This window comes from Bipolaris oryzae (assembly GCF_000523455.1).
Source record: "Bipolaris oryzae ATCC 44560 unplaced genomic scaffold scaffold_132, whole genome shotgun sequence".
NCBI classification, from domain to species: Eukaryota; Fungi; Ascomycota; class Dothideomycetes; order Pleosporales; family Pleosporaceae; genus Bipolaris; species Bipolaris oryzae.
Genome location: NW_006911408.1, coordinates 45,575 through 67,922, shown reverse-complemented (window position 1 = coordinate 67,922; position 22,348 = coordinate 45,575). Strand labels below are relative to the sequence as shown.

At 53.1% G+C, this 22,348-nt stretch overlaps 10 protein-coding genes across 10 annotated transcripts; 5 read left to right on the top strand and 5 right to left on the bottom strand.

The window, feature by feature from the left end:
• Window positions 1–45: 45 nt before the first annotated feature.
• Window positions 46–2,023, bottom strand: COCMIDRAFT_102657 (GMC oxidoreductase; the record flags this gene model as incomplete). The annotated part of the gene is made up of 2 exons (XM_007692547.1): window positions 46–1,863; window positions 1,913–2,023. 2 exons carry the CDS (start codon window positions 2,021–2,023, stop codon window positions 46–48), a joined length of 1,929 nt encoding a protein of 642 aa, XP_007690737.1.
• A 1,158-nt stretch (window positions 2,024–3,181) lies between these two features.
• COCMIDRAFT_102633 (uncharacterized protein) lies at window positions 3,182–4,502 on the bottom strand (the record flags this gene model as incomplete). Its single annotated transcript, XM_007692546.1, has 3 exons — window positions 3,182–3,532; window positions 3,581–4,238; window positions 4,291–4,502. The coding sequence occupies 3 exons, from the start codon at window positions 4,500–4,502 to the stop codon at window positions 3,182–3,184; spliced, it is 1,221 nt and encodes a 406-aa protein (XP_007690736.1).
• Window positions 4,503–5,483: 981 nt separating this feature from the next.
• COCMIDRAFT_39229 (uncharacterized protein) lies at window positions 5,484–6,624 on the top strand (the record flags this gene model as incomplete). The annotated part of the gene is made up of 3 exons (XM_007692532.1): window positions 5,484–5,774; window positions 5,829–6,146; window positions 6,199–6,624. 3 exons carry the CDS (start codon window positions 5,484–5,486, stop codon window positions 6,622–6,624), a joined length of 1,035 nt encoding a protein of 344 aa, XP_007690722.1.
• Window positions 6,625–6,891: 267 nt separating this feature from the next.
• On the top strand, window positions 6,892–8,088 carry COCMIDRAFT_7720 (uncharacterized protein; the record flags this gene model as incomplete). The annotated part of the gene is made up of 6 exons (XM_007692523.1): window positions 6,892–6,901; window positions 7,475–7,495; window positions 7,561–7,652; window positions 7,707–7,778; window positions 7,828–7,926; window positions 7,975–8,088. 6 exons carry the CDS (start codon window positions 6,892–6,894, stop codon window positions 8,086–8,088), a joined length of 408 nt encoding a protein of 135 aa, XP_007690713.1.
• Window positions 8,089–8,667: 579 nt separating this feature from the next.
• On the top strand, window positions 8,668–9,965 carry COCMIDRAFT_102674 (uncharacterized protein; the record flags this gene model as incomplete). Its single annotated transcript, XM_007692545.1, has 2 exons — window positions 8,668–8,811; window positions 8,868–9,965. 2 exons carry the CDS (start codon window positions 8,668–8,670, stop codon window positions 9,963–9,965), a joined length of 1,242 nt encoding a protein of 413 aa, XP_007690735.1.
• An 89-nt stretch (window positions 9,966–10,054) lies between these two features.
• COCMIDRAFT_102710 (uncharacterized protein) lies at window positions 10,055–10,836 on the bottom strand (the record flags this gene model as incomplete). Its single annotated transcript, XM_007692544.1, has 2 exons — window positions 10,055–10,598; window positions 10,655–10,836. The coding sequence occupies 2 exons, from the start codon at window positions 10,834–10,836 to the stop codon at window positions 10,055–10,057; spliced, it is 726 nt and encodes a 241-aa protein (XP_007690734.1).
• Window positions 10,837–11,063: 227 nt separating this feature from the next.
• Window positions 11,064–12,727, top strand: COCMIDRAFT_102635 (uncharacterized protein; the record flags this gene model as incomplete). The annotated part of the gene is made up of 6 exons (XM_007692543.1): window positions 11,064–11,117; window positions 11,216–11,299; window positions 11,364–11,436; window positions 11,491–11,590; window positions 11,647–12,532; window positions 12,593–12,727. 6 exons carry the CDS (start codon window positions 11,064–11,066, stop codon window positions 12,725–12,727), a joined length of 1,332 nt encoding a protein of 443 aa, XP_007690733.1.
• A 694-nt stretch (window positions 12,728–13,421) lies between these two features.
• Window positions 13,422–14,495, top strand: COCMIDRAFT_102662 (uncharacterized protein; the record flags this gene model as incomplete). The annotated part of the gene is made up of 3 exons (XM_007692542.1): window positions 13,422–13,592; window positions 13,668–13,955; window positions 14,040–14,495. 3 exons carry the CDS (start codon window positions 13,422–13,424, stop codon window positions 14,493–14,495), a joined length of 915 nt encoding a protein of 304 aa, XP_007690732.1.
• A 311-nt stretch (window positions 14,496–14,806) lies between these two features.
• COCMIDRAFT_7715 (uncharacterized protein) lies at window positions 14,807–15,280 on the bottom strand (the record flags this gene model as incomplete). Its single annotated transcript, XM_007692522.1, has 4 exons — window positions 14,807–14,874; window positions 14,924–15,070; window positions 15,142–15,171; window positions 15,250–15,280. The coding sequence occupies 4 exons, from the start codon at window positions 15,278–15,280 to the stop codon at window positions 14,807–14,809; spliced, it is 276 nt and encodes a 91-aa protein (XP_007690712.1).
• A 1,195-nt stretch (window positions 15,281–16,475) lies between these two features.
• COCMIDRAFT_102680 (uncharacterized protein) lies at window positions 16,476–21,069 on the bottom strand (the record flags this gene model as incomplete). The annotated part of the gene is made up of 4 exons (XM_007692541.1): window positions 16,476–16,578; window positions 16,631–19,731; window positions 19,996–20,385; window positions 20,455–21,069. The coding sequence occupies 4 exons, from the start codon at window positions 21,067–21,069 to the stop codon at window positions 16,476–16,478; spliced, it is 4,209 nt and encodes a 1,402-aa protein (XP_007690731.1).
• Window positions 21,070–22,348: the final 1,279 nt, after the last annotated feature.

Sequence of the window (22,348 nt, the reverse complement as noted above, 5' to 3'; positions counted from 1 at the left end):
GCAACAAAAAAAAACCGAAAACAACAAAGCCAACATGCCTTAAGCTTACTGGAGACCCTTGAGAATATCATCCGCCGCCTTCTCCGCAACCATGTAGGTTGAAACCGCAGTGAAGGTACCGGGGATCTTGGGGAAAACACTGGCATCCACGACCCTCAGACCCGCAACACCACGAACCTGGAACTTGGAGTCAAGCACAGCCATCTTGTCGTCGTCGGCGCCAATGGGGCAAGTGGAAGAAGCGTGGTGTCCCCAGGCAGTGTCCTTGGCGTACTGTGCAATCTTCTCGGGGGTGTTGACATCAGAGCCGGGGAGGACTTCCTTGATGGGGACGAGCTGGCGGCGGAAAGAGTCGCGGGCGAGGTTTACGGCTTCGGTGAGGGCAGTAAGATCCTTTTGGTAGTCGCCAACGCCGGTATCGAAGTAGTTGTAGGTGATATCGGGTACATCGAGGGGATCGGCGGAGCGAAGGGTGACTGTTCCGGCGTTGTTGCGCGGGTGCGCCTTGAGGATGGCCCAGGTGAACCAGTCGTGCTCGCTGGTAGCGTTGAAGGCATAGCCGGGGAAGTAGCCGCGGAAGTTGACGGGGCCGCCAAAGGCGAAAATGTCGTAGTCGTTGTTATCGGAGACGCTTGACTGGTAGAGCATGGTGGCGCCGAGTCCGGGGGAAGCGTAGATGCCGCGGTTGCCTAGGATGGGGGAGTTCCAGCGATCAATACACTTGTCAGCGGAGCTTCCGTCAAAGGTGCAGCCTTCGAGCGCTGAGAAGTTTGAGGGCGCTTTGCCCTGGACGTTGATCTCGTAGTGGTCCTGAAGGTTGGTGCCTACACCAGGGCGGTCGGCAATGACAGGGATATTGAACTTCTTCAGCTCGTCGGCAGGTCCGACACCACTGAGCTTGAGGAGCTGGGGAGAGTTGTAGGTTCCACCGGCGAGAATGACTTCGCGAGAGGCCTTTGCGGATCCGGGGACTCCAGTTGCGCCAGATGACTTGGGGCTGGCCTTGTAGAGGTACTGGCCATCGAGGAACTCAACACCAGTAGCGCGGGGAGGTGAGACGTTCTGGTCGAAAAGAACCTTCGTGACATGGCAGTTCAGTCTGACGTCGAGAGGGTACCTCTTGGTGCCGTTTGTATTCTTAGCATCGCGAACAGCCAGGACGAATTCGCGGGATCCAGTACGCTTACCACCGTTGGTGGAGATGGGGATCTGGTAGAGACCAGGGCCAGCATCGCGTTCCTTGGAGTCGGCATTGGCGTCACCAGCGATGAGAGTGGCAAGGTTGACAATAGCATTGGTGGCATTACCAAGGGCAAAAGCAGCACCACCAACGAGGCTGAGGAGCTTGGGGTCGCTGGTGACAATGTCGATGGGTGCGTACTCGGTGTTAAGCCAGCCCTTGTAGCCATGGGCTCCCGTGCCGGGAATAAGATACTGGTTCTTTTCCAACTTCTCAAAGTACTTGCGCATGTTGGAAGGTGCCCAAGAGTCATCTCCAGTGAGCTTCTGGATGTTCTCAAAGTCAGACTGGTGAGGGTAGACGGCAATGAGAGCATTGTGAGCTGTGCAGCCTCCGAGGGTACCAGTACGGGGGTATAGAGTGCCCTTCATGGTGGAGCCTTCGGGTGGGCTAAGACCAGTGTACTCGCCACCATCGAGAGTTGCATAGCTGGTCTTGAAGTCGCGAGCCTGCCTCGTCTCGTCGGCGTAGTGCTTGACGTAGAAGTTCCAGCTGAGGTTGGCGTCCTCGGAAGATCTGGCACTGAAAGCTGGCACAGTGTAGTTGACGTTGGCACCCTGATCGTCACCAGCCTCGATGAGAAGAGTCTTGTGGCCAGCGAGGGCTAGACGGGCAGCCAATGGCTACAACAAGTCAGTGACCACATTATCTAAGCTCATATGTGCTACTTACGCCACCACCGGCACCCGAGCCAACCACAACGTATTCATAGCCGGTGAGATCGACAGCCTTGGCGAGCGAAATGAAGGCTGCGAAAGAGCCAAGAACACGTGGGAAGAGCATAGTGATTAGGTATTATTAGTTGCTGAGGCGTAGTTTTCAAAAGAATGACAGAGGCTGGAGAGGTGCCTGCTTGCTTGTGCAAGATGGAGTATCGCAAGACTTTATATCATCTGAATCGTGTCAACGGTGTCATTCGAGTGCCCCCTTATTGACACGGCAGAGGCGATGAATGCAGTAGGCGGAAAGACCAATTATTGGTCGCATAGTTGTACCGTCCCAGCGGTGCTCAATAGTCGCGGTTTTTGGTCTCTTCTAGGCCAGCAAGACAATGCCTACAAAGAAAGCCTGTATGTAGATCATGCGGGTACTGGTAGGGATCACGGCAGGTCGCAATTTACGGTTCGCGAGGGGAGCATTTCGTCCGAACTACGCCACCCACCGCTTACGATACCCGAGGGATTCAGTATACAGTGAAGGCTCCCAATGGCATGGTAAGAGATCCACCATAAGAGCCAAGCGCTGCGCGTTGCAAGCACTTTGAGATTTCTTTACACAGTAGCAACCATGCATAACCTATGTCTTGTCAACAGAGCTGCTCGCTTACGATACGAAACAGTGAACATGTGCTCCCCGCGACAAGAACACACCTTCCCTTTTGTGCTTGTCGCCGATACTGCGCCCCTGGTTCACGAATGACATTTTCCCTGTAAGGAACACGGCCTTATTCTCGGTCATTTCCTGACTGCCGGACGACCCTCCCGCTTCGGGAGGGACTTGTGGAGTAACGGTTCAAGGATAACGGACACTAAGACCAAAGCCGGGTTAGCCGCAACGTGCACTGTAGACTCTCTGGACCTGTACTTGATAATAAACTGAGCATGAGCACCAGCACACCACGTGGCTATGCGAGTTGCCGATTTCAGGCCCCGCAATCATGATGATATTCGTTGTAGTAAGCGACCTTGACAAAATGGTTGAACAGGCGTCGTCGTCTTCATCTTCGTTTTCTTTTCGTCCCTCTCCCTCGTTGCCACACAATACAACCAACCTGACTCGCTTGCCGCCACCTAAATCGATAGAACTACTGTACCCATACCAACGCCATGTTGAACTAGGCATTCGATTCGAGATCACTACTCCTGCACTGCTTCCCCTAAAGGCATGTGTCAAGACCCCCGCAGAAGTGTCTTAGACTCCTCTTTTTCGCCTCCTTAGCGTCTAAGGCTCGCCGGGCCACACGGCATCCGCGATGCTCCGGACAAGCTGCAATTTCTTCCTCATGTCTTCATAACCCAATGCATTACCTTCAGCGTGTGATGCAAAACCACATTGCGGGCTAACGCAGCACTGTTTGAGCGCGTCCTCGTGTGACTGACCAGTGCCCTTTGCAATCCAATCCGCAGCCTGGTTGACTCTGGCAATCATCTCGTCCTTGTCTTCAAGCTTAGGAAACTTGGAGGTGATGACGCCTAGGACAACATTCTTGCCTTTTGGAAGGTGCTCTAGCGGCTCAAAGCCTCCGGCGCGTGGTGTGTCGTACTCAAGATAATAAGTGTCAACGTCAAGATCCTGACTCGGTTAGTATACCCGTGCCACCTATTGTGGATACTGCAGTACCTGGAAGAGCTTCTTTGCGATAAGGTCATATGCGCCTTCACTGAAATGTCGGCTTCCGACGTAGTTGCCGCGGCACAAGTGGATGCCGAGATGCATGTCCGCGGGCCGCTCGAAGCACTTATTGTAGAACTTGACATACGAGTCGAACATCTCGTCGGCCGTCTTGCTGTTTGTCTTGTCCGCTTTCCAGCCTGCCAACATATCGTCGGAGCAGAAATAAGCAAGATTGGGGTCGTCAATCTGGATATTCCTGATTCCCTGCGAATGAAGAATCTTGAGCTCTTCTTGATACGCCTTGGCAACATCGGCAAAATATTCCTCGTCATTCGCGTACACCTCCTTCGGATAGGCTGAGCCATTCATGTAACGGAAATGGTACCAGGATGGCGAGATGAGAGTGATTTTGATGTTTTTCCATTCGCTTTCTGGAAGGAGGCTCTTCATCAAATCAACTTCTCGTTGGTTGCTTGATTTTCCAGGGTGTCTAATCTTGTCGACGCAAACAGTGACGTGGTTGGGTACTTCCTTTGCTTCCATAAACGACTTGACGTCCGGCGCATAAGCGCGAAACATATCCTTGTTGTAGCCCTTGAGGACGCCAAGCTGTAGCTCTTTCATGCCGTGAAGGGTTTCAAAAAAGGTACCCCAGAACATATGCCTGGTTCTAGAGTCAGGCCAGGTCTAGACTGACTTTATGCAAAACTACTGACCTGGTATACTCGCCGCTCGAGACGACCTTGAGTCCGCAATCCTGCTGAAATTTGACCACCTCTGCAACAGACTTGTCTTCCAGAGGCACAAGCTCGTCTGGTTGAGCTTTGCCTGAGGCGACATCGTAACGCTTTTGCACAAGCTCCTGGGGACGGAGCAATGAGCCGACGTGCTCAGCGCGGAAAGGTGGGCTTCTCTTGAGGGATGTCATGTTTGGTTTGACAGTGTAGGTATAGAAGAGAGCAAGAGATGAGAAGGCAGCAGGTGCCTGGTGAAAAAATGGCCCCTCATCTTGTCGGTTTGCCCCGCATGGGGGACCTGCATTCGACGCTCATGGAGAATGACTGGATCCTGTGGCAGCGCAAGCATACCCGATTTAGCGTTGGCGAAACGAAGCTAAGTCTCACCTAGCACAGTGAATGCTGGTCGGATTGGAAGGGCGAGATGAAGTGGCGGGCGGGGAAGGGGGCTATGTGGGAGGCATCTCAAGTTGCAGGTGGGGCCCTTTGCCGATATGATGAGGAAGGCAGGGCCCGGAGTTAATGGCGCCCCGTACGGGCAGTGTGCCTTCGACCGCCGACTGATGTTCCACACGACGAGTCTGGATACGCTTATACATACTTCCATGCCCACTCAATCAGCCTGACAGAAACTCTATACCGGCCCGGTCGCAACGCTGACTGCAAATCAAGCCTCTGTCCAGCTCCCGGTCTCAACGTCTGCTTTGCCGGCGCGCATCGTCTACTCCGGAACAAATACTCACAGGGGCAGTCCTGACCACCTAACCATGAGAATCTGGCTTTGCTGCGGGGTCTACTGGGAAATTCACAGTCCGTTTGGGAAACCCAAACGGCGTGAAGCTGCCGACCAGCAGTTGTTCGCAGTACCCCGGGAGGGTGACACCAAGACGCAGTATGCCCCACCAAAAGTGTCGCATCGCTGATGACGCAATGGCACCACCATCACTCAGACTGACAGCACGACTTTATCAGCCGTGACGCCGCCATTGCAGCCGATAAGGGGACTAGACCTGCTATGTAATCGCGACATTCGGGACGATACTGCCCCGCGCTAGCTAAAGTATAAGAGCTACATAATACATAGATACACATGCTGCCACAACGCTCGACCTGTGAATTAACATCTGGACACCTACTGACCCAATCGCACCAATTCCTTGCATACTATCGAAATGACGCGAGTTCTATTGACAGGAGGCAGCGGCTTCATTGCCGCACACACCCTTGATGTCTTGCTTGACCACGGCCACAGCGTTGTGACGACTGTGCGCACGCAAGACAAGGCAGATAAGATCAAAGAGTCGTACAAAAGCCATGTTGAAAAAGGCCAGCTGGACTTTGCCATTGTTCCGGATATCGCACAACCGGATGCTTTTGACCAGGCCGTCGTTTCAGACCCTCCATTCGAGGCTGTACTCCACACTGCCAGCCCGTTCCACTTCAATGTTACCGATGTCCAGAAAGTGAGTACATACTATCCTTCTTCCCCAGTGTTGAACGACTCGCTAACAAGACAGGATTTACTCGACCCCGCCGTCATTGGAACCACGGGCATCTTGAAGTCCATCAAGAAGAATGCGCCAACAGTAAAGCAAGTCGTCATCACATCGTCTTTTGCCGCTATTGTGCATCCGTCCAAAGGCTTTTGGCCAGGACACGAATACTCAGAGGAGGACTGGAATCCCATGACGCTAGAAGATGCACTCAAAGACGCAGTCGCAGGATACCGAGCAAGTAAGACCTTTGCAGAGAAGGCAGCCTGGGAATTTGTAGAAAAGGAGAAGCCCAACTTCACACTCTCTACCATCAATCCGCCAATGGTGTACGGCCCAATCGTAAGTCCACGAAAACTGCGTTGTTCGCATGGCATCGTTGACAATGATCAAGGTACACCCTCTCGAAAGCCTCGACAACATGAACACATCCAACCAGCGCATCCTCGCCGCCGTCCAAGGCAAATTCAAGGACGAAATTCCCATTTCCGGCGTGCACTTCTGGGTAGACGTACGTGATGTTGCAGAGGCACACGTGGCCGCGATAGAGAAGCCCGAGGCGGCCAACAAGCGCTTCTTTGTCATAGCTGGATACTTTTCCAACAAGGAAATGTGCCAGATCATCAAGAAGAACTTTCCAGAGTTCAAAGACTTACCCAGCGACTCAACGCCCGGCGGCGACTACCCTGAGGGTGCCCCCGACAAGGGATTGTACAAATTCAACAACAAGAGGTCTATTGACGTCCTTGGCTTGAAGTACAAGACTTTTGAGCAATCTATAGTCGATACTGTCAAGTCATTCCAGAAAAAGGGGTTATAAATTAGAAATATTGCTTGGGAGGTCAGGTGGGAGTTGTTGAAAGCGTCTTCGATTGGCTACGTGGACTATATACGTTGTGCATCTGTATGAGCACGTCGGTGTTGGTCGTACGTATCTCGAACTAAACGATGGCATGTTAGCACACCATTCGACTTGATAATGAACAATGTGGGTTGTAAATGAGCAAATCAGCCTGTTGAGCTTGATCTTGTTTTTAGACTTCACCGTCGTTGACTCGGAAGTTATCGTTTGATGATGATCATCATAATGCAAGAATGTGAGGGGAATTGAAAGTGCTTACCTGTGAACTATCTCGCTACATCAATACCCACGTTGTCCTGCTTCAAGGACGACGTTGTTGGGCGTTGACCAGCGATGAAGGGAGAAGGGAACGCGATGCAGAGCTTCGAAGAAAATAGAAGGCTCGGCGAAACGTCGGGCCGACGGCTTCCAAGATTAGGCAGGGCTTGCCCCACCACCGAAGCCCAGCGAACGCGGGCTGTGACAGCAAAAGCTCCCAACACGCCTTTGTGACATTGCCAAATCACTCCTCCACCGCCGTCGCGTACCAGAGCATCTGTCGAAAACTCAATCACCCTCTCGATCCGAAAACCGTAGCTCTCAAAAGCTCGCAGTCATGTGTAAGTCTGCCGCTTCTACCCCGCCATCGACCCTGCCTCGATGCGCCTTTGGCAGCAGGTATCGAGCCGTCTCCTCATAAAGTGCAACAGTGTTTTGTATGGATACTGGTTGGCCTGCGCTTGGTCACCGGCTCTCTGCTGCTGTGTAGCTATGCATTTCCGCTCTTGAGCGTGGAACGTCCGAAACGACTGAGACTGACTTTGTACAGCCGACTTCAACGCCATCGCCCGTATGTACCGCCCGTCACTTGAGGCAGACTGACACCCATCGATTTTGTCTCTTGCGTTCCTCCAGTCAGACCGGGATTGACCCTTGCGCCAGAGCAGTTTGTCCAGTTCTATTACGAGACCTTCGATAAAAACCGTGCCGGTCTTGCTTCCCTCTACGTATGCGATCCGATCTAAGCGCGTGCAACGACATCCGGCTCACAAGATTCACAGAGAGAGCCCTCTATGCTCACCTTTGAGCAAACGCCAACCCAGGGATCTGCCGCGATTGTAGAGAAGCTCCAGGTAACAACAACTCTACCCGGCAAGGAAAGGCAAAGCTAACTCTTGCAAGAACTTGCCATTCGAGCAGATACAACATCGCACAGATACCGTTGATGCTCAGCCTTCCGCCGAAGATGGCATCATGGTTCTTGTTACCGGCGCGCTCATGGTGAGTAGATCTTGTGAATAACACAAAGCTTCTACTGACTTTTGACAGATTGGGGGCGAAGCAAAGCCAATGAGCTTCACCCAGGCATTCCAGCTTAAGAACGACAACGGCAGCTGGTTTGTTCTCAACGATGTTTTCCGTCTGGTATACCCCGCTGCATAGGCAGCTAACTGCGCTCGGTGGATTGGTTCCCGCTGTTGAAGCTTGGGAAAAGTGTAGAATGCTGCATAAAGCTTGAGGGTGTGGAAACAGACAGAGGATCTCTTTGGAATCTCGATGGATTTGGCAGACGACAATGCGAATTACAAATGAAATAAAAAAAACATTCCAATGGTTATGGTTACATCATTCCAAGGGCGTGACCGCAAATCATTATCCTTTGTTTAGATAGACTAGATATACTAACGTGTTGGGCGATATCGTTCTGCAGCGATCTCGTGGCCAACACTCGTCGTGACGCATTGCAGTGTTCCCCAGCCTTTTCGATGCGGTCCGCTGTCGCACGTGAGCCGGAAAAGACCTTTGCCGCAACTTCTCCGCGGTCACTTGCCGAAGCTCCACGCAATCCCTCGGGCCTGGGGTTAGCTTGCATACTACTATAACCATGGCTTCTTCACTCGGCAATAGTCCAGCTTCTTCTACTTGGCCTGGATTCTTGTGTCTTTTTGCATTGTTGTTTCCTTTATCTTGATACCCTACAATCGCCATCTCCAGCGGTTCATTACAAGTCATCTTGCCATCATGGCTTTCGTGCAAAAGGGTCTCAAGAACATTCTCCAGAAGAATCCACATGATGTCGTCTTCCTCTCGGCCCTCCGAACCCCGGTAACAAGAGCTAAAAAGGGAGGTCTGCGCGATGCATATGACCATGAACTCTTAGGAGCGGTACAACACCCTCAATTATCCTGTACACAACCTGTTAGGAACTAACGGATAGACAGGTTCTCAAAGCCACCATCAACAAATTCCCAAACCTTGACCCAGCGAAAATAGACGATGTCTGCGTGGGCACCGTGCTCGCCGAGCTTGGTGGCTCCAAAGCCGGTCGCATGGCCGCAAACCATGTTGGCATCCCCACAACGACTTCCTTCAGTACCGTAAACCGCGCCTGCGCATCAGGCCTATCTGCCATAACGTCAATTGCAAACTCCATAGCTGTTGGTCAAATCGACATTGGTATTGGAGGAGGTATGGAGAGCATGACGCGCAACTATGGCAGCAGAGCTATACCCACAGAACTCTGGCCAGAGATGAAGGACAGCCCGGTCAAAGATGCGCGAGACTGCATCATGAGCATGGGAATTACATCTGAGAATGTGGCGAGTCGATATGGCGTCACTCGCGCTGACCAAGATGCTTTCGCTGCGGAATCGCAAAACAGGGCTGCGAAGGCACAAACGAACGGATTGTTTGACGATGAGATCGTTCCGGTTACTACCAGATGGATTGAGCCGGAGGTTCTGGAAAACCAAAAGCAGGTGACTGTCACCAAGGATGATGGAATTCGACCAGGGACCACGGTGGAGAAACTGGCGACCATGAAGCCGGCATTTGACAAGAACGGTACAAGCACAGCAGGCAACAGCAGTCAAGTTTCGGACGGAGCGAGTGCAGCGCTTATGATGCGCCGATCGACAGCCACGGCTCTCGGTTTGGAAAAGCAAATCATTGGAAAGTGGGCTGGTACACAAGTTGTCGGTTGCACACCTGATGAAATGGGCGTTGGACCAGCTCTTGCTATCCCCAAGCTCCTCGACTACACGGGCCTCCAGACATCAGACGTCAATGTTTGGGAGATCAACGAAGCTTTTGCAAGTCAGGCGCTGTACTGCATAAGAAAGCTGGGACTTGAGAACAAGATGGACAAGGTCAATCCTAATGGAGGTGCCATTGCACTAGGTCACCCACTAGGCGCAACGAGCGGCAGGATGCTTGCCACACTCCTGCATGAGATGGGCAGAAGCGGGGAGCAAGTGGGTGTGCTGAGCAAATGCATAGGCACGGGAATGGGTATGGCCAGCTTGATTGTACGGGAATAGGGTATGTCAGGAAAAAAAAATTAAATCAATGATTGGGGTATCAAACGACTATGGTTTATAACGCCATTTGCATGCATGAGAGTGATGCATTAGGCTTTGCTCTTTTTGCTCTTCTTCTTGGAGCGCTCTGCCAGAATCTCATCCAAGAAGCTCTTCGGTTTAATTTTTACTTTCTTGGGAGCTGGTTGTGCAGGCTCGGCTTCTTCCTCCTCTTTCACTTTTTCGGATGACTTATCCTCGACCGGAGCCTCTGTGGTAGGCTCTTTTGTCTCCTGGTTTTCGGCTTTCATGCCTGCCGCTAGCCTCTTTGCTCTCATTTCTTCATCTTCGTCGTCACTATCCGGCAATATGGGCGGCTTCTTCGCCTTCCTGTCACCTCTCTTTGACTTGAAAGTAGCAGCCCTCCCATCCTCTTCATCATCAGACACCTCCTTCTTCGCAACAGCAGGTTTGCTGTATTGATGAGTTTTGGTCGCTGCACTCGGCCTTGCAGCTTCCTGTTTCGCCATGATATGAGCCTTGGCTTTTTTCTTGCCGATCAACTGCTGCAGCAGTTTGTCGTCTGATGTTAGTGTTCTCTTGGTGAAGCTGCCATTCTCAACATCCTTTGGAAGTATACCGCCAAGACCAATTCTGAACATGAATATTAGCATGCGCAGTTGTAAAAAGACAGAGGTGTGGAGCGTCACCTGTCATAGGCGTAGTTTTGTTTGAGATCCTGATCATCCTCATCCTGAGGTGTCGCAGCATTGTCCCGCGTGTCCCAGTCTGGCCTCGACCCGTAAAGCGAGGCCAACAGCTTCTGTCCCTTTGCTTCAAGAAGACTTATCCGATTGGCGATGACATCGCCCTCATTATTTCTCTTTGACATTTCCGGCGCGGACTTATCCAGGGGCGCTTGAGATTTTGGTGCTCAATACGACCAAGTTCCCGGCCGCGATATTTTTGAGAACCCGGTTCATTCTCGGCACGCTAGCAGACGTCCGCAACAGCCCTGTGAAGCAGCCAACATCAAACGGAGCTGTGCATCAAGAGCTTTCCCTCCCTCTAAACCCCCCCGCCCATATACCCAAACGTGTGTCTGCGATTTCAGACATCATGTACAACCTTGCCCGCGCCCGGCCGCTGGCTCGCGCTGTTCGCGCTGCTGCTGTATGTACACACTCAATGGCTTATCCCACGAGCTGCAAAAGGCTCTTGCACACCTGGCGCCCGCCCACCAACGAGCATGCAGTGCTAACCAATGCCAGGAGACACCACTGAAGCGCTCAGTCATCCAACAAAGGAGAGGCCTCGCCATCCACGAATACAGGTCCGCAGCCCTGCTCGAATCGGTACGAGTGCTCCGCTGAAATATCCCACTATTTGGCGGGCCTGGATATCTAACACGAACCCCAGTATGGCATTGGCGTGCCCAAGGGCGGCGTCGCTACCAGCGGCGCTGAGGCTGAGAAGATTGCCCAGGACATTGGTATGCGCCAGCAAGAGTAGAGGGGCACTTTGGTTCTGGGGCTAATGTGTGCAGGCGGAGAGGACGCCGTCATCAAGGCCCAGGTTCTTGCCGGAGGCCGTGGAAAGGGAACCTTTGACAACGGCTTCAAGGGCGGTGTCAGGGTTGTCTACTCGTATGCTACCTCATTCCATTGCAACACTGTGGTCGATTCTCTAACACAGTATGCAGTCCTCGCGAAGCAGCCATCCTTGCCGAGCAGATGATCGGCCACAAGCTCATCACCAAGCAAACCGGAGCCGCCGGCCGGCTCTGCAACTCTGTCTTCATTGTCGACCGCAAGTTTGCTCGCCGTGAGTTCTACCTCGCCATCCTCATGGACCGCGCTTCCCAAGGCCCCGTCATTGTCGCTTCGTCACAGGGTGGTATGGACATCGAGACCGTCGCAAAGGAGCACCCCGAGGCCATCATCACCACCCCCATTGACATCCACAAGGGCGTCACCGACGAAGTGGCGCGCAACATTGCGACCGAGCTTGGTTTCTCAGAGCAGTGCATCGAGGATGCCAAGGACACCATCCAGAAGCTGTACAAGGTTTTCATGGAGAAGGACGCTACCCAGATCGAAATCAACCCCCTCTCTGAGACTACCGACCACCAGGTCCTCGCCATGGACGCCAAGCTCAACTTTGACGACAACGCCGATTTCCGTCAGAAGGAGGTCTTTGACTGGAGGGACATTACCCAGGAAGACCCCGACGAGGTCAAGGCCGCCAAGGTTGGTCTTAACTTCATCAAACTCGACGGTGACATTGGTTGCCTCGTAAACGGTGCCGGTCTGGCCATGGCTACCATGGACATTATCAAGCTCAACGGTGGCGCGCCCGCTAACTTCTTGGATGTCGGTGGCGGTGCTACCCCGGAGGCCATCAGGCAAGCTTTCGAACTCATCACCAGCGACCCCAAGGTCACTGCCATTTTTGTCAACATCTTTGGTGGTATCGTCCGCTGTGACGCCATTGCCAAGGGTCTCATCCAGGTTGTCCAGGAAATGAACCTCAAGACTCCTGTTATTGCTAGGTTGCAGGGTACCAACATGGAGGCTGCACAGAAGCTGGTAAGTTTCACAAGTCACGCTTTGAGATGGATGTTTTTTGCTAACTTGATTTTTTAATAGATCAACGACTCTGGTCTTAAGATTTTCTCCATCGATGATCTCCAGGGTGCGGCTGAGAAGTCCGTCCAGTTCTCAAAGGTTGTCAAGATGGCACGTGATATCGACGTTGGTGTTGAGTTCACTCTGGGTATCTAAATGTTTATTTACAAGAAGTGACGCGTCCGGCCTTTGGGGCTTGTGCGCGGTGTGGAAGAATATATTAGTTGCGCTGCATGCGTATGCTTGTGAGGAATTTTTTGCTCGTGTGGTGGAATGTTCGACATTTGTGAAGCTTTTGTGGTTCTTGCAACCTCGTATATTTTGCATTCTTGGTACAGAGTGGAATAGCTATGTCTAGATTCGATAGGATTGAAATATACCCGACTGCTGCTTACTTTTCACGCCAACACAAGATGAAAATATGATATCTCCGGATAAACGACTTGCAGCTGAGTCAAAACGCGCAAGTAGATCTTTGAAAACATTAGGCCACCTGCGCCATCTCGAGTTCTGTAACCACGCAAGGATCCACCTGCACTAACGCCCAACAGGACAGAACCAGCATCCTACCTGCCGGCTCCTTAAACGGGCATTTGCTCGACGCGGCACAGCACTGTATGCGGTACATGCCGAGGCAGCTATCGCAAACAGAATGCAGGATGCAATCTGGGACATGCAAGATCAGCGGTTGCATCCCTGTCCGACAGGTGGAGTTGTTAGAGGAGGCGATGATCAAAGATCATTTTAAAGGCAGGGTGATCTCAGAAAAAACGTTTGATAGATTTTATATTGCTCTGCTGAGTTCTTACAACTCTATCTATACCGTACAATCCGATTTCGATATCCAAATATGGCACCAAATCTAAGCGACCTCCCAAAAGACTATTATGTCAAAGCAATGCAATTCACCAAACGTACGCATCAAGATGTGTATCCAGCGATTGATCCAAGCCTCCCAGAGCACAGCTTAGCAGGCAAAGTCGTTATCATCACTGGGGCCTCACGCGGTATTGGAGCTACAGTACGTCCAAAAACACACCCATGAAGATATCGTACCCCATGCTCGAAACTAACACCCATCTTCAAACAAAAAAAGGCAATGGTACCAGCATTCATCAAAGCCAAAGTCAAAGGCATGGTCCTCCTTGCCTCCAACGCCACCAAACTCTCCACCGTCGAAGCCTCTGTCAAAGAAGCAAACCCAGCAATCGAAACACTAACCTGCGCCGTCAATATCTCAGACTCGCAAGCTGTCGCAACAGCTTTCGAAAATATCAAACAGCGCTTCGGCCACGCAGACATCCTCATCAACGCCGCCGGCGTCCTAACCGGCGACGGACCCAAACTCCACGAGACAAACGTCGACGAATGGTGGAAGAACTTTGTACGTCTCCCCCCCCCCTCTCTTTTCCAAACCCATCCACAAACCCCCATCATTCAAACACAACTCCCTCCTAATAATCCCCAGGAAGTAAATGCAAAAGGCACCTACCTCCTAACCCGCTCCTTCCTCTCCCTCCTACCCCCCTCGTCCCCCTCTTCCCACTTCACAATCCTCTCCCTCACCTCGTGGCAATCCTTCTTCACCGTGCCCCTTCTCAGCGGCTACTTCACCAGTAAATTCGCCGTCGACGCCCTCGCCGGCTACGTGGCCGCCGAGTATCCCAACGTCACGGCTATAAGCATGCATCCGGGGCTTGTGGCGACGGATATGCTGCGCGAGCCGTTTCGCTCCTTGTTCACGAATGATAGTGCCGAGTTGGTGGGCGGGATGGCGGTGTGGGCGTGTCAGGCGAAGGCGAGGTGGTTGAGTGGGAGGGTGGTTAGTGTGAATTGGGATGTCGAGGATTTGATGGGGCGCAAGGAGGAGATTTTGGAGAGGGATTTGCTTAGGTTGGGGTTGAAGGGCGAGTTTGGGGTGTGATGTCGTGGTGATGGGAGGGGGTGGGAAAGCCGATCCGGGGGTATATATATATGTGTGTGTGCGATACTGGTGTGCTTGAGTACCTTGTGTGATACTTGGACGCATGCATTTCGCCTTTGAGCTGTGGAATAGCTTGTGATATTATCCCCTAGACACGACTGGGCTTCGGATCTTCTCTTTTACTGACTAAAGAAGCGTACTTCTTCTGCCTTCATAAGTAGATACTTAAGTCTACCGATCTCTTCCTTTCCTGAGTTTGACATTCGAGTCAAGATTCCCACCTTGATACTTCCTGGACGCCAACACCTCCCTTACTTCTTCTCACCTTGCACACTCCTCGCCCCAGCTCCCGTCGTATCCCCAACAAACTTCCCCGCCGCTACTCCAAACTCAACATCAGCTTTTCATCCCACAACAGGCAAACATACCTTTAGTCGTCTCCCCAACTCCCGTCGTAACCCCCGTCACCGCATCCCCCAACCCCTTCCCACCAGCCGCAACTACATTCCCAGTTGTATCCGTTATGCCCTGGACGCCCTTTCCGACGGTATTGGTTGCGGTGCCGAGCGTGTTTCCTGTCCGTTGTTAAGATGGCGCACTTTGGCAGAGGACGGGGGAGATGAGAGAAAGCGACACAGTTACGTACCCAGTCCACTCGCTGCCGTTCCAAAGAAGCCTATACATCATCTATCAGCTTCTCTCCCTCTCTCCCTCCCAAACCAACTCCTTATCCCATCGCTACTTCAAAACGTACCTTTCTGCTGCTGTTCATTCTGCTCAGCCATATCGATCTCATGTAAAAAAAGTGTAGCTTTTTTTCGAAAGTCGCGTATATTCAATCTTCCTTGTTATTTGTGTTGTAAAAAAAAAATCATCTAGAGTTCAGGATGTTTGTATAGGAAGAATATGGATTTCGGGCAGCGATCACGACTTATATGTACCGTTGCAAGACAAGGTTGATCTCATGTTTAGTTGGTATGACGTAACCTCTTGCTCCTCCTCCTTCCTTGTCCCTGTACGTCTTTGCCCCCGCCCTTCTCCCGTCCCTCAGCATGTTACCTCATCTATATTCTTTACGTCGTAATCAAATCACAACGTCACTTTGCTTGCACAGAGCAGATAGCCCCCCCCCTCCCCCTGGGCCCAGTTTGGATTTGACTGCAGGTGGAAAGTTGAATACCTTCAACACAGCGACAACCACATTCATCACGATCAACACAATAGACACAACCTGTGAATAGAACAAATGCATTCTAACTAGAGCAAGCGAGAATAATACACAGCAGTTTTCATCCTCCGTCATTCCATGCTAGCCTTTTGTTCAACCATGTGAAATCCTGCTTCTCGTGACCCAAGTCATTTTTGGTTCGCAGGTTGCATGCCTAAGCAACGTCTGCTATCGTCGGCTGCACCGCACCATAAAGCTACCCACTCTTCTTTTGCAAAAAAGTGAAAATGAGGAGAAGAAGAAAGAAGAAAAGTACATCGAGGTCGCGAAAATCGAAGAGAGACATTGACAGGAGAAAACGACATCCCTTCTACCTGTCCAACCCTGCCCATCGTGACAGAAAAAGATAATGAGTTTGAGGAAAACGGGGGTGCAAAATCAGAGCCCCAGGATACCACCCATGACGCTTATGAAAAGCGTACAATTTGGGCCACCTTCCCTCTTTATATCCGGAACGCCGTCGTGTTTGGTAGTGCCGTGATAAACATGCGTAAAGAGAAAGTCGAAGCTTTTTGAAGGTCACCCGTGAGAGATTGAGAACCCAAACCCGTCTGGAAACGACCTAGCGCTCGACAACAAGGAAACTTTTGGAATCCACCAGTCTTGAAAAGCTGTAGTAAGGAAACCCTGCAAAATGCAGAACAATGCGCGCTGACATGCCCCCCGTCTATGCAACGAAACAAGCGATTAGATTACCGCGTGCGGCATGGTCTAGGGGTATAACCGTCACGCGCCTGAACGAAGAAAGGTAATCACTCGGATGACTTGGCCTCTGCCTCAGCAGAGTTGTCTTCTGGAGCTTGCGACGAAGAGGCTGCCTCGCCGGCATCTTCGTTGCTAAGGGCTGCTAGCGCACTGTCATGATGTTAGTACATATTTTTACATGTTGAACGATATGGGAACTTACCTAAAAGCATTTGCATGGGCATTCGAGTCCTTCTCCTTCTGCACGGGTGGAGTGCCAGTGCGCGAAGAAGCTCCAGAGTCGTCACCACCACGACCCATCATGCTGGGGCCGAGACCACGACGGCCGCTACCGCTGCGGCTGCCAAGCATAGACGGACCAAGTGCTCCGGCGTTGTTGAGGTTGCGACCAGAGGCGCCCTTGGAAAGTTTGCGGAGGTCATCCATCTGTACACGGCTGCCAGTGTCGGGCGGTGGCTGCATGCCGGCGCCAGAGAATGAGCGGGCATCGCCACGGCCCATTGGGAGACGGCCACCACCACCACGCTGGTTCGAACGTGTGCGCTCCATCTCGGCAGCCTGCTGAGCGGCCATGGCCTCTTGATGAATCTCGGCAATAGTCTTGGGGCCCTTGAGGTTGTCCTTGGACTTCCATCCAGCCTTGCGCAGATCAACCGTGTCGAGCAACATGAAGTGCATACGCGAAGGAAGACCCTCCATGTTCATGACCTTCTCGATACGCTCAAAGTACATGTTGATCATCTTGGGGCCAGCCTCGGCAGACTCCATGGTGGCACCAACAGTGCGGAGCAGCTTGACCAAACTCTCAATGGCGGCTTCATCAGGGAGGCCTTCAAAGTCAAGAAGCTTCAAGACACACTCGTGCATGATTCGTAGCGTCAACATGCCGAGCTTGTACAGCTCTCCGATAAACTGGATCAAACCGAGACCCTTACGCTTAGCAGCAGCGGCAACGTAGTACTCGTCTGAAAGCAGCTTGGCCTCTTTGCCGTCCTCGGGAGCGTCGGGAAGGTTGACTTCCCAGCCACGCTCGAACTCTTCCTGACAGCGGTTGAGAAGGTACTTTCGGAAGAGAGCACCGCCAACAACAGGGTTGCCATGCTTATCTCGGACGTTCTCGTCCTTGATTTCTGTGCTCATGGTCTGCAGCATGCGACTGCAGAACTTGGCGTACATGGAAGACCAGTGACTTTCGTCACACGCCTTTTCGAACGTGAGCTGAATGACTTGGCGGAGCGTGCGGCCGTCAGTCTCATCCTTGGATTGCCCAGCAATCTCGAGAATCTGGTCTGAAATCTTGTCGAACTTGTCGGGTGTCATCTTGTTGAGAGCAGCCTTGACCTTACGCTGGACCATGTCAGGAGGCATGTGGCCTGAAGGCGGCGCGGCTGCTGCGGGCGCAACAATCGATTGGGGAACCCATCCAGTTTGCGAGCGTTGGAGGGCCTTAACCTCCTGACCGGCAGTAAGAGGCATGGCCTTGGCGTCTGCAGCAGCGTTGTTGTTACCACCGCGGCGGCTACCGCCTCCCTTACCACGAGAGCTTCCAACACGAGGAGAGTTGGGTCCATGGGGCATGCTCTGGTACGAGCTGGTACGAACCATCGGGGGTGCCATAGGGAATGCGCCACCACGTCCACCACCTAGAACGACATGAGCAAGAGGGTTCGTCATAGAGCCACGTCCACCTTGGGCTTGCTGGAAACGCTGTTCGGATGTCGTACCTGGTGGGAGTGTTCGGCCTCCCAATGAGCCGCCTTGGCCAAATGTGCCCATGCCACCACCACCGCCGCCGGCGCCGCGAGAAGGCTGTCGTCCGCCGCCGATCATGGAGCCAGGGCGAGCCGATGGAGGACCGCGAGCCGAAGCAGGCTCATCACCAACAGTCTCCTTCAACTTCATATCCCAGTCAACAGAAGGCTTCTCCTTGAAGACATCTTGGAACTGGAGCAAAAAGTCCTTGTCGTACTGGCGGCCCTTGCTGCGGTTGCTGTTGTTCAGAGCCGGGTTAGGGCTTGAAACACCTTGCGGGTATTGAATCTCGTTGCGGACTTCGAGGAAGCGTGCAGTCTTGAGTGCTTGCATACCAGCAGTTGGCTGAGCGGGCTCAACAGACTTGTTAGTCTCAAGCTTGAGAGCAGCTGGCTTAGGCTTTGTGCCAGTTGGTGTCTTGGAGGGCGCAGGAGCAACCACAGGAGCGGGCTCTGCTGGTTCCTCAGTCTGCGAGGCACCAGGACCAAACATGGTGTTCTTCTTGAGGCTTGCGAAGAGCTCCTTGTCCTTGGCCTCGCGTTCGGCCTTTTGTTCTGGAGTCTCTGCTGCACGAGCTGCCTCGGCCTCTTCGGCCTCACGCTCGAGCTTGCGAAGGCGCTCTTCCTCTTGCTTGATCTTCTCAGCAGCATTGGCCTTTTCAGCCTCGGCCTTCTTCCTCTTCTCTTCAGCATAGCGCTTCTCGTCCTCTTCACGCTTCCTCTCTTCTTCCTCCATTTCGGCAATCATGCGCTCCATCTCTTCGTCTTCCTTGCGCTTCTTTTCTTCTGCGTCCAGCTCAGCCTTCTTGGCAGCCTCAGCTTCCTCCTTCTGCTTAGCCTCGAGGGCAGCCTTAGCCTCTGCCTCTTCCTTAGCAGCTTGCTTAGCGCTGGCCTCAGCCTTGGCCTCATCTTCACTCGCCTCCTTGGCCTTCTTCTCAGCTTCTTCCTGGAGACGGAGCTTCTCTTGGAATTGCTTGACAAAGTCGGCCTTTTTAGCGGCAGTGTCTTCAGCGCGAGTGGTATCGGAGGCGCTTGGTGCGCGAGGAGGAGTGGGGGTGGCGGCAATGGCTGGTGACCTGGGAGCAGCGGGTGGGGCAGCTGCGGTGGCAGATGGGGCGGGTGATGAGCCCTTGCCCTTGTTGAAATCGACAACCTCACCGTCGGCAGTCTTGATAACTATCGCCTTGCTTTGCCTCTTTGGACGCTCGAAGCTTGTGGTGGGTGCTGGGCTTGCCGATCCCATGCTGGGCGTGTGTGTGTGCGAGATGTGATTGACGTTGGTCATCGCAGGAGTAGATGGCTGTGGAACAGCAGACGATGGGCGCTCCGACATGTTAGAAGGCGTACGGGACATGCTCTGAGCCTGGGGTTGGTGGCCGTAAGGTGGAACACCGTAAGGAGCCGGCTGCATTTGCGGAGGGAAGGCGTGGCCACGACCGGGACTGGCGGGGACACCTGGATAATGGATGGACTGCTGTAGTCCGTAGCCCTGACCTTGAGGGTAGAAGTTGTTGTATGGATCAAGGCCAGGTTGTGGCATACCGTACATGGCCTATATTAATATAAAAATTAGGAAAGAGTTTGGTGTGGCGGGTTTTTAAAAAAAAACAGATGGAGGGGTCGGGAAAAAAGCGAGAAAAATTGTTGGGCAACATTGACAGAGTGTTTGAAAAAAAAGGCTCTTCGTCATTCGCTGACCAACGGTATGAGAAAATAAAAAATGTGGAGACATTTGATTCAATAGAAGATAATTGGGCTGGAAGCCAGAAAAACAGAGAAAATCATTTGGGGTAAACATGGTAGGGGATATACACACCTGCTGAGCATAGGGCTGTGATTGGTAATATGGCATGCCCTGTGGATTGGCAAACTGCTGTTGCGTATGCATGGTAGCGGGCGTCATAGCGGGGCTGCGGTTCTGCGTGTATGGAGAACGCTGTGCCATCTGGCCTGGAGGCTGAAATGGCGGGGTCATACCGCGACCCATTTGTTGAGGCATGGAGCGGTATGGCTGTGGCGAGTGGTTTGCCATTTGTGGGTTGTAGTGTCCTTGCGGGTACCCACCACGGCCGCGGCTAGGAGGGTAGCCTCGACCCATGTTTGCATTGCTCATGTCGCTGTGTGCAGACTGGGAGGATTCGCGGCGCAGATGTTGGGCCTGAGGAAGCGAATGCGAGTTGGGTTGAGGGGGCATGGTAGGGCGAGCCTGGATGTGGGTTAGCATGTGAGGCTGAGAAATGGTGGGGGCCGCATCCGAAGCAAAGCGCGGACTTACGTTTGACTCGGTGCCTTCACCGCCTTGACCACCAAACACCAGATTTGGTCGAGTGGGCAGACCGTCAGGCTTGGGGCCACCAGAAATGGGTGTAGGAATGGGTGAAGGTGAATGTGCTGGAGAAGCAACACGTGGGTTCTGTGCCTGGGGGTTCAGGTTTCCCTGTACGACGGGCGAGGCGTGGGCAGGCGCTGGGGATGCGGCGAGCGATCCGAACTTGATACCGGAGGGGGGCCCGCCTGCAGTGGCGACGGGGGGGGTCTGCTTGATCTGGACAGAGGACTTGCGCTCGTGGGCGTTGGCGCTGCCGTTGGGGCCGCCGCTCACAATGGTGGGCATGGCGGGAATAGCGGGCTTGATGGCACTGTTGCCGTTCACCGGGGAGACAGAGGAGCTCTTTCCATGCTGCGTGCTCTGAGGTGCTCCCACTGCCACGGGCGGGGTTGCGCTAGACACGATTGCAGGCTTGGTCGCGTTTGCGTAAGAGCTCCGGGCAGCGGGTTGCGCCGATCCAGCGGCCACGGTGGCGGACGATCCTGAGGAGGAATTGTTCGCGGTCGTAGTCGAGGAAGCGGCGATGGGCGGGGTCTGCGAGTTGGAGATGGAATTACTCATGGACTCGGTGATGGCGGTGGGAGAGGCGGAGATGAGGATGCGGTCGGCGGACAGGACAATGGGTTGTTGATGGATATTGCCGGATGACGTTGTCGCTGGAATCCCAGATTCGAGCGAGGGAGGGGGCGGGGTGGGTTCTGCGGTATTAATGAGTTGCTGGCAATAGCGACTCGGGGCGGAGCAGAAAAGAGTGTCTTTGGATGCGGCAAAGGGCAGAGGTCAACTCCTTTACACAGGGCGTTGGAGGGCTGTCCGAGCGCTTCAATGAAGAAGGAGTCTCGACAGGATTTCCGTGTCCGGATTGGGGGGGATGGACTTCGACGAATAAATTCGTGAAACCAGCAAGCAAGCGGCTCTTGTGATGATCACCGAGTCCGCTGCGTGTCGAGTTGGTAGATGTTCTCGCTATGGAGAGACGGGTGTGAAGAGGGACGGCGGTTGGGCTCTTTCGAAAATTGTTTGAGTGCCAGGCTAAGCCGCAACAAGGATGTTGGCCTAGCCGAGCCCTTGAACGTCAGCCCCAACACTTGCGCCCGCCACGTCCAAACCGCGGTTTGCTGTGACTGCATCTCTGCATATGCTTGCTGTTGAAGAGTCACGACATTGTCATTGCAGTATTGAATTGAGAGGGCTATTGTTGAGGGGCCATGGCGAACAGCACGAGCATCTGTGTCTTAATGCATCCGATAAGGCAGGCGGGGGGGGGGGCGATGAATAATGGCATGCCATGGTGTCGCCTCTCCCACTCTGCCTCGCCACAACGCCGACCAAGCACATATATGTGTACATATACATGTACTAGTAGGGTAGATATTTTGTGTACGTACTGTGCTGGGCCCTGCTATCTCCGAGGACGGACGCCTCGTCAAGAAGCGCTCATTATTACGGGCATTGCTCTTGTGGTTTTCCCCCCGCAGTGCGACTTTTGCTGGTGGTCTGCCAACGTGTGCTCCGCAAACCCCAGGTCGCACAATTGGGCACAGGCGGTGGCGGCCATGGAGGAGAGGAGCAACAGGCAGCACTGCAATGGTCACGACGACATGCAGGCGTGGCCAGTCATACAAAGGCTACAGCAAATGACCCCGCGACGGCAGGCTGCAAAAGATTGGGGAGTGGACGAGTACTGACGTCTTGTATCGCGGCCCATGCACAATGACGCCCGAATCTAGAAAAAAAAGACAGTCATTCACGTGAAAGGACAAGTCCGGTTAACTCCGTCATCATGTGAGGTCAGCCCTTGTGCTTGTGTTGTGGCCACGATGCACTTACCCCTCTCATC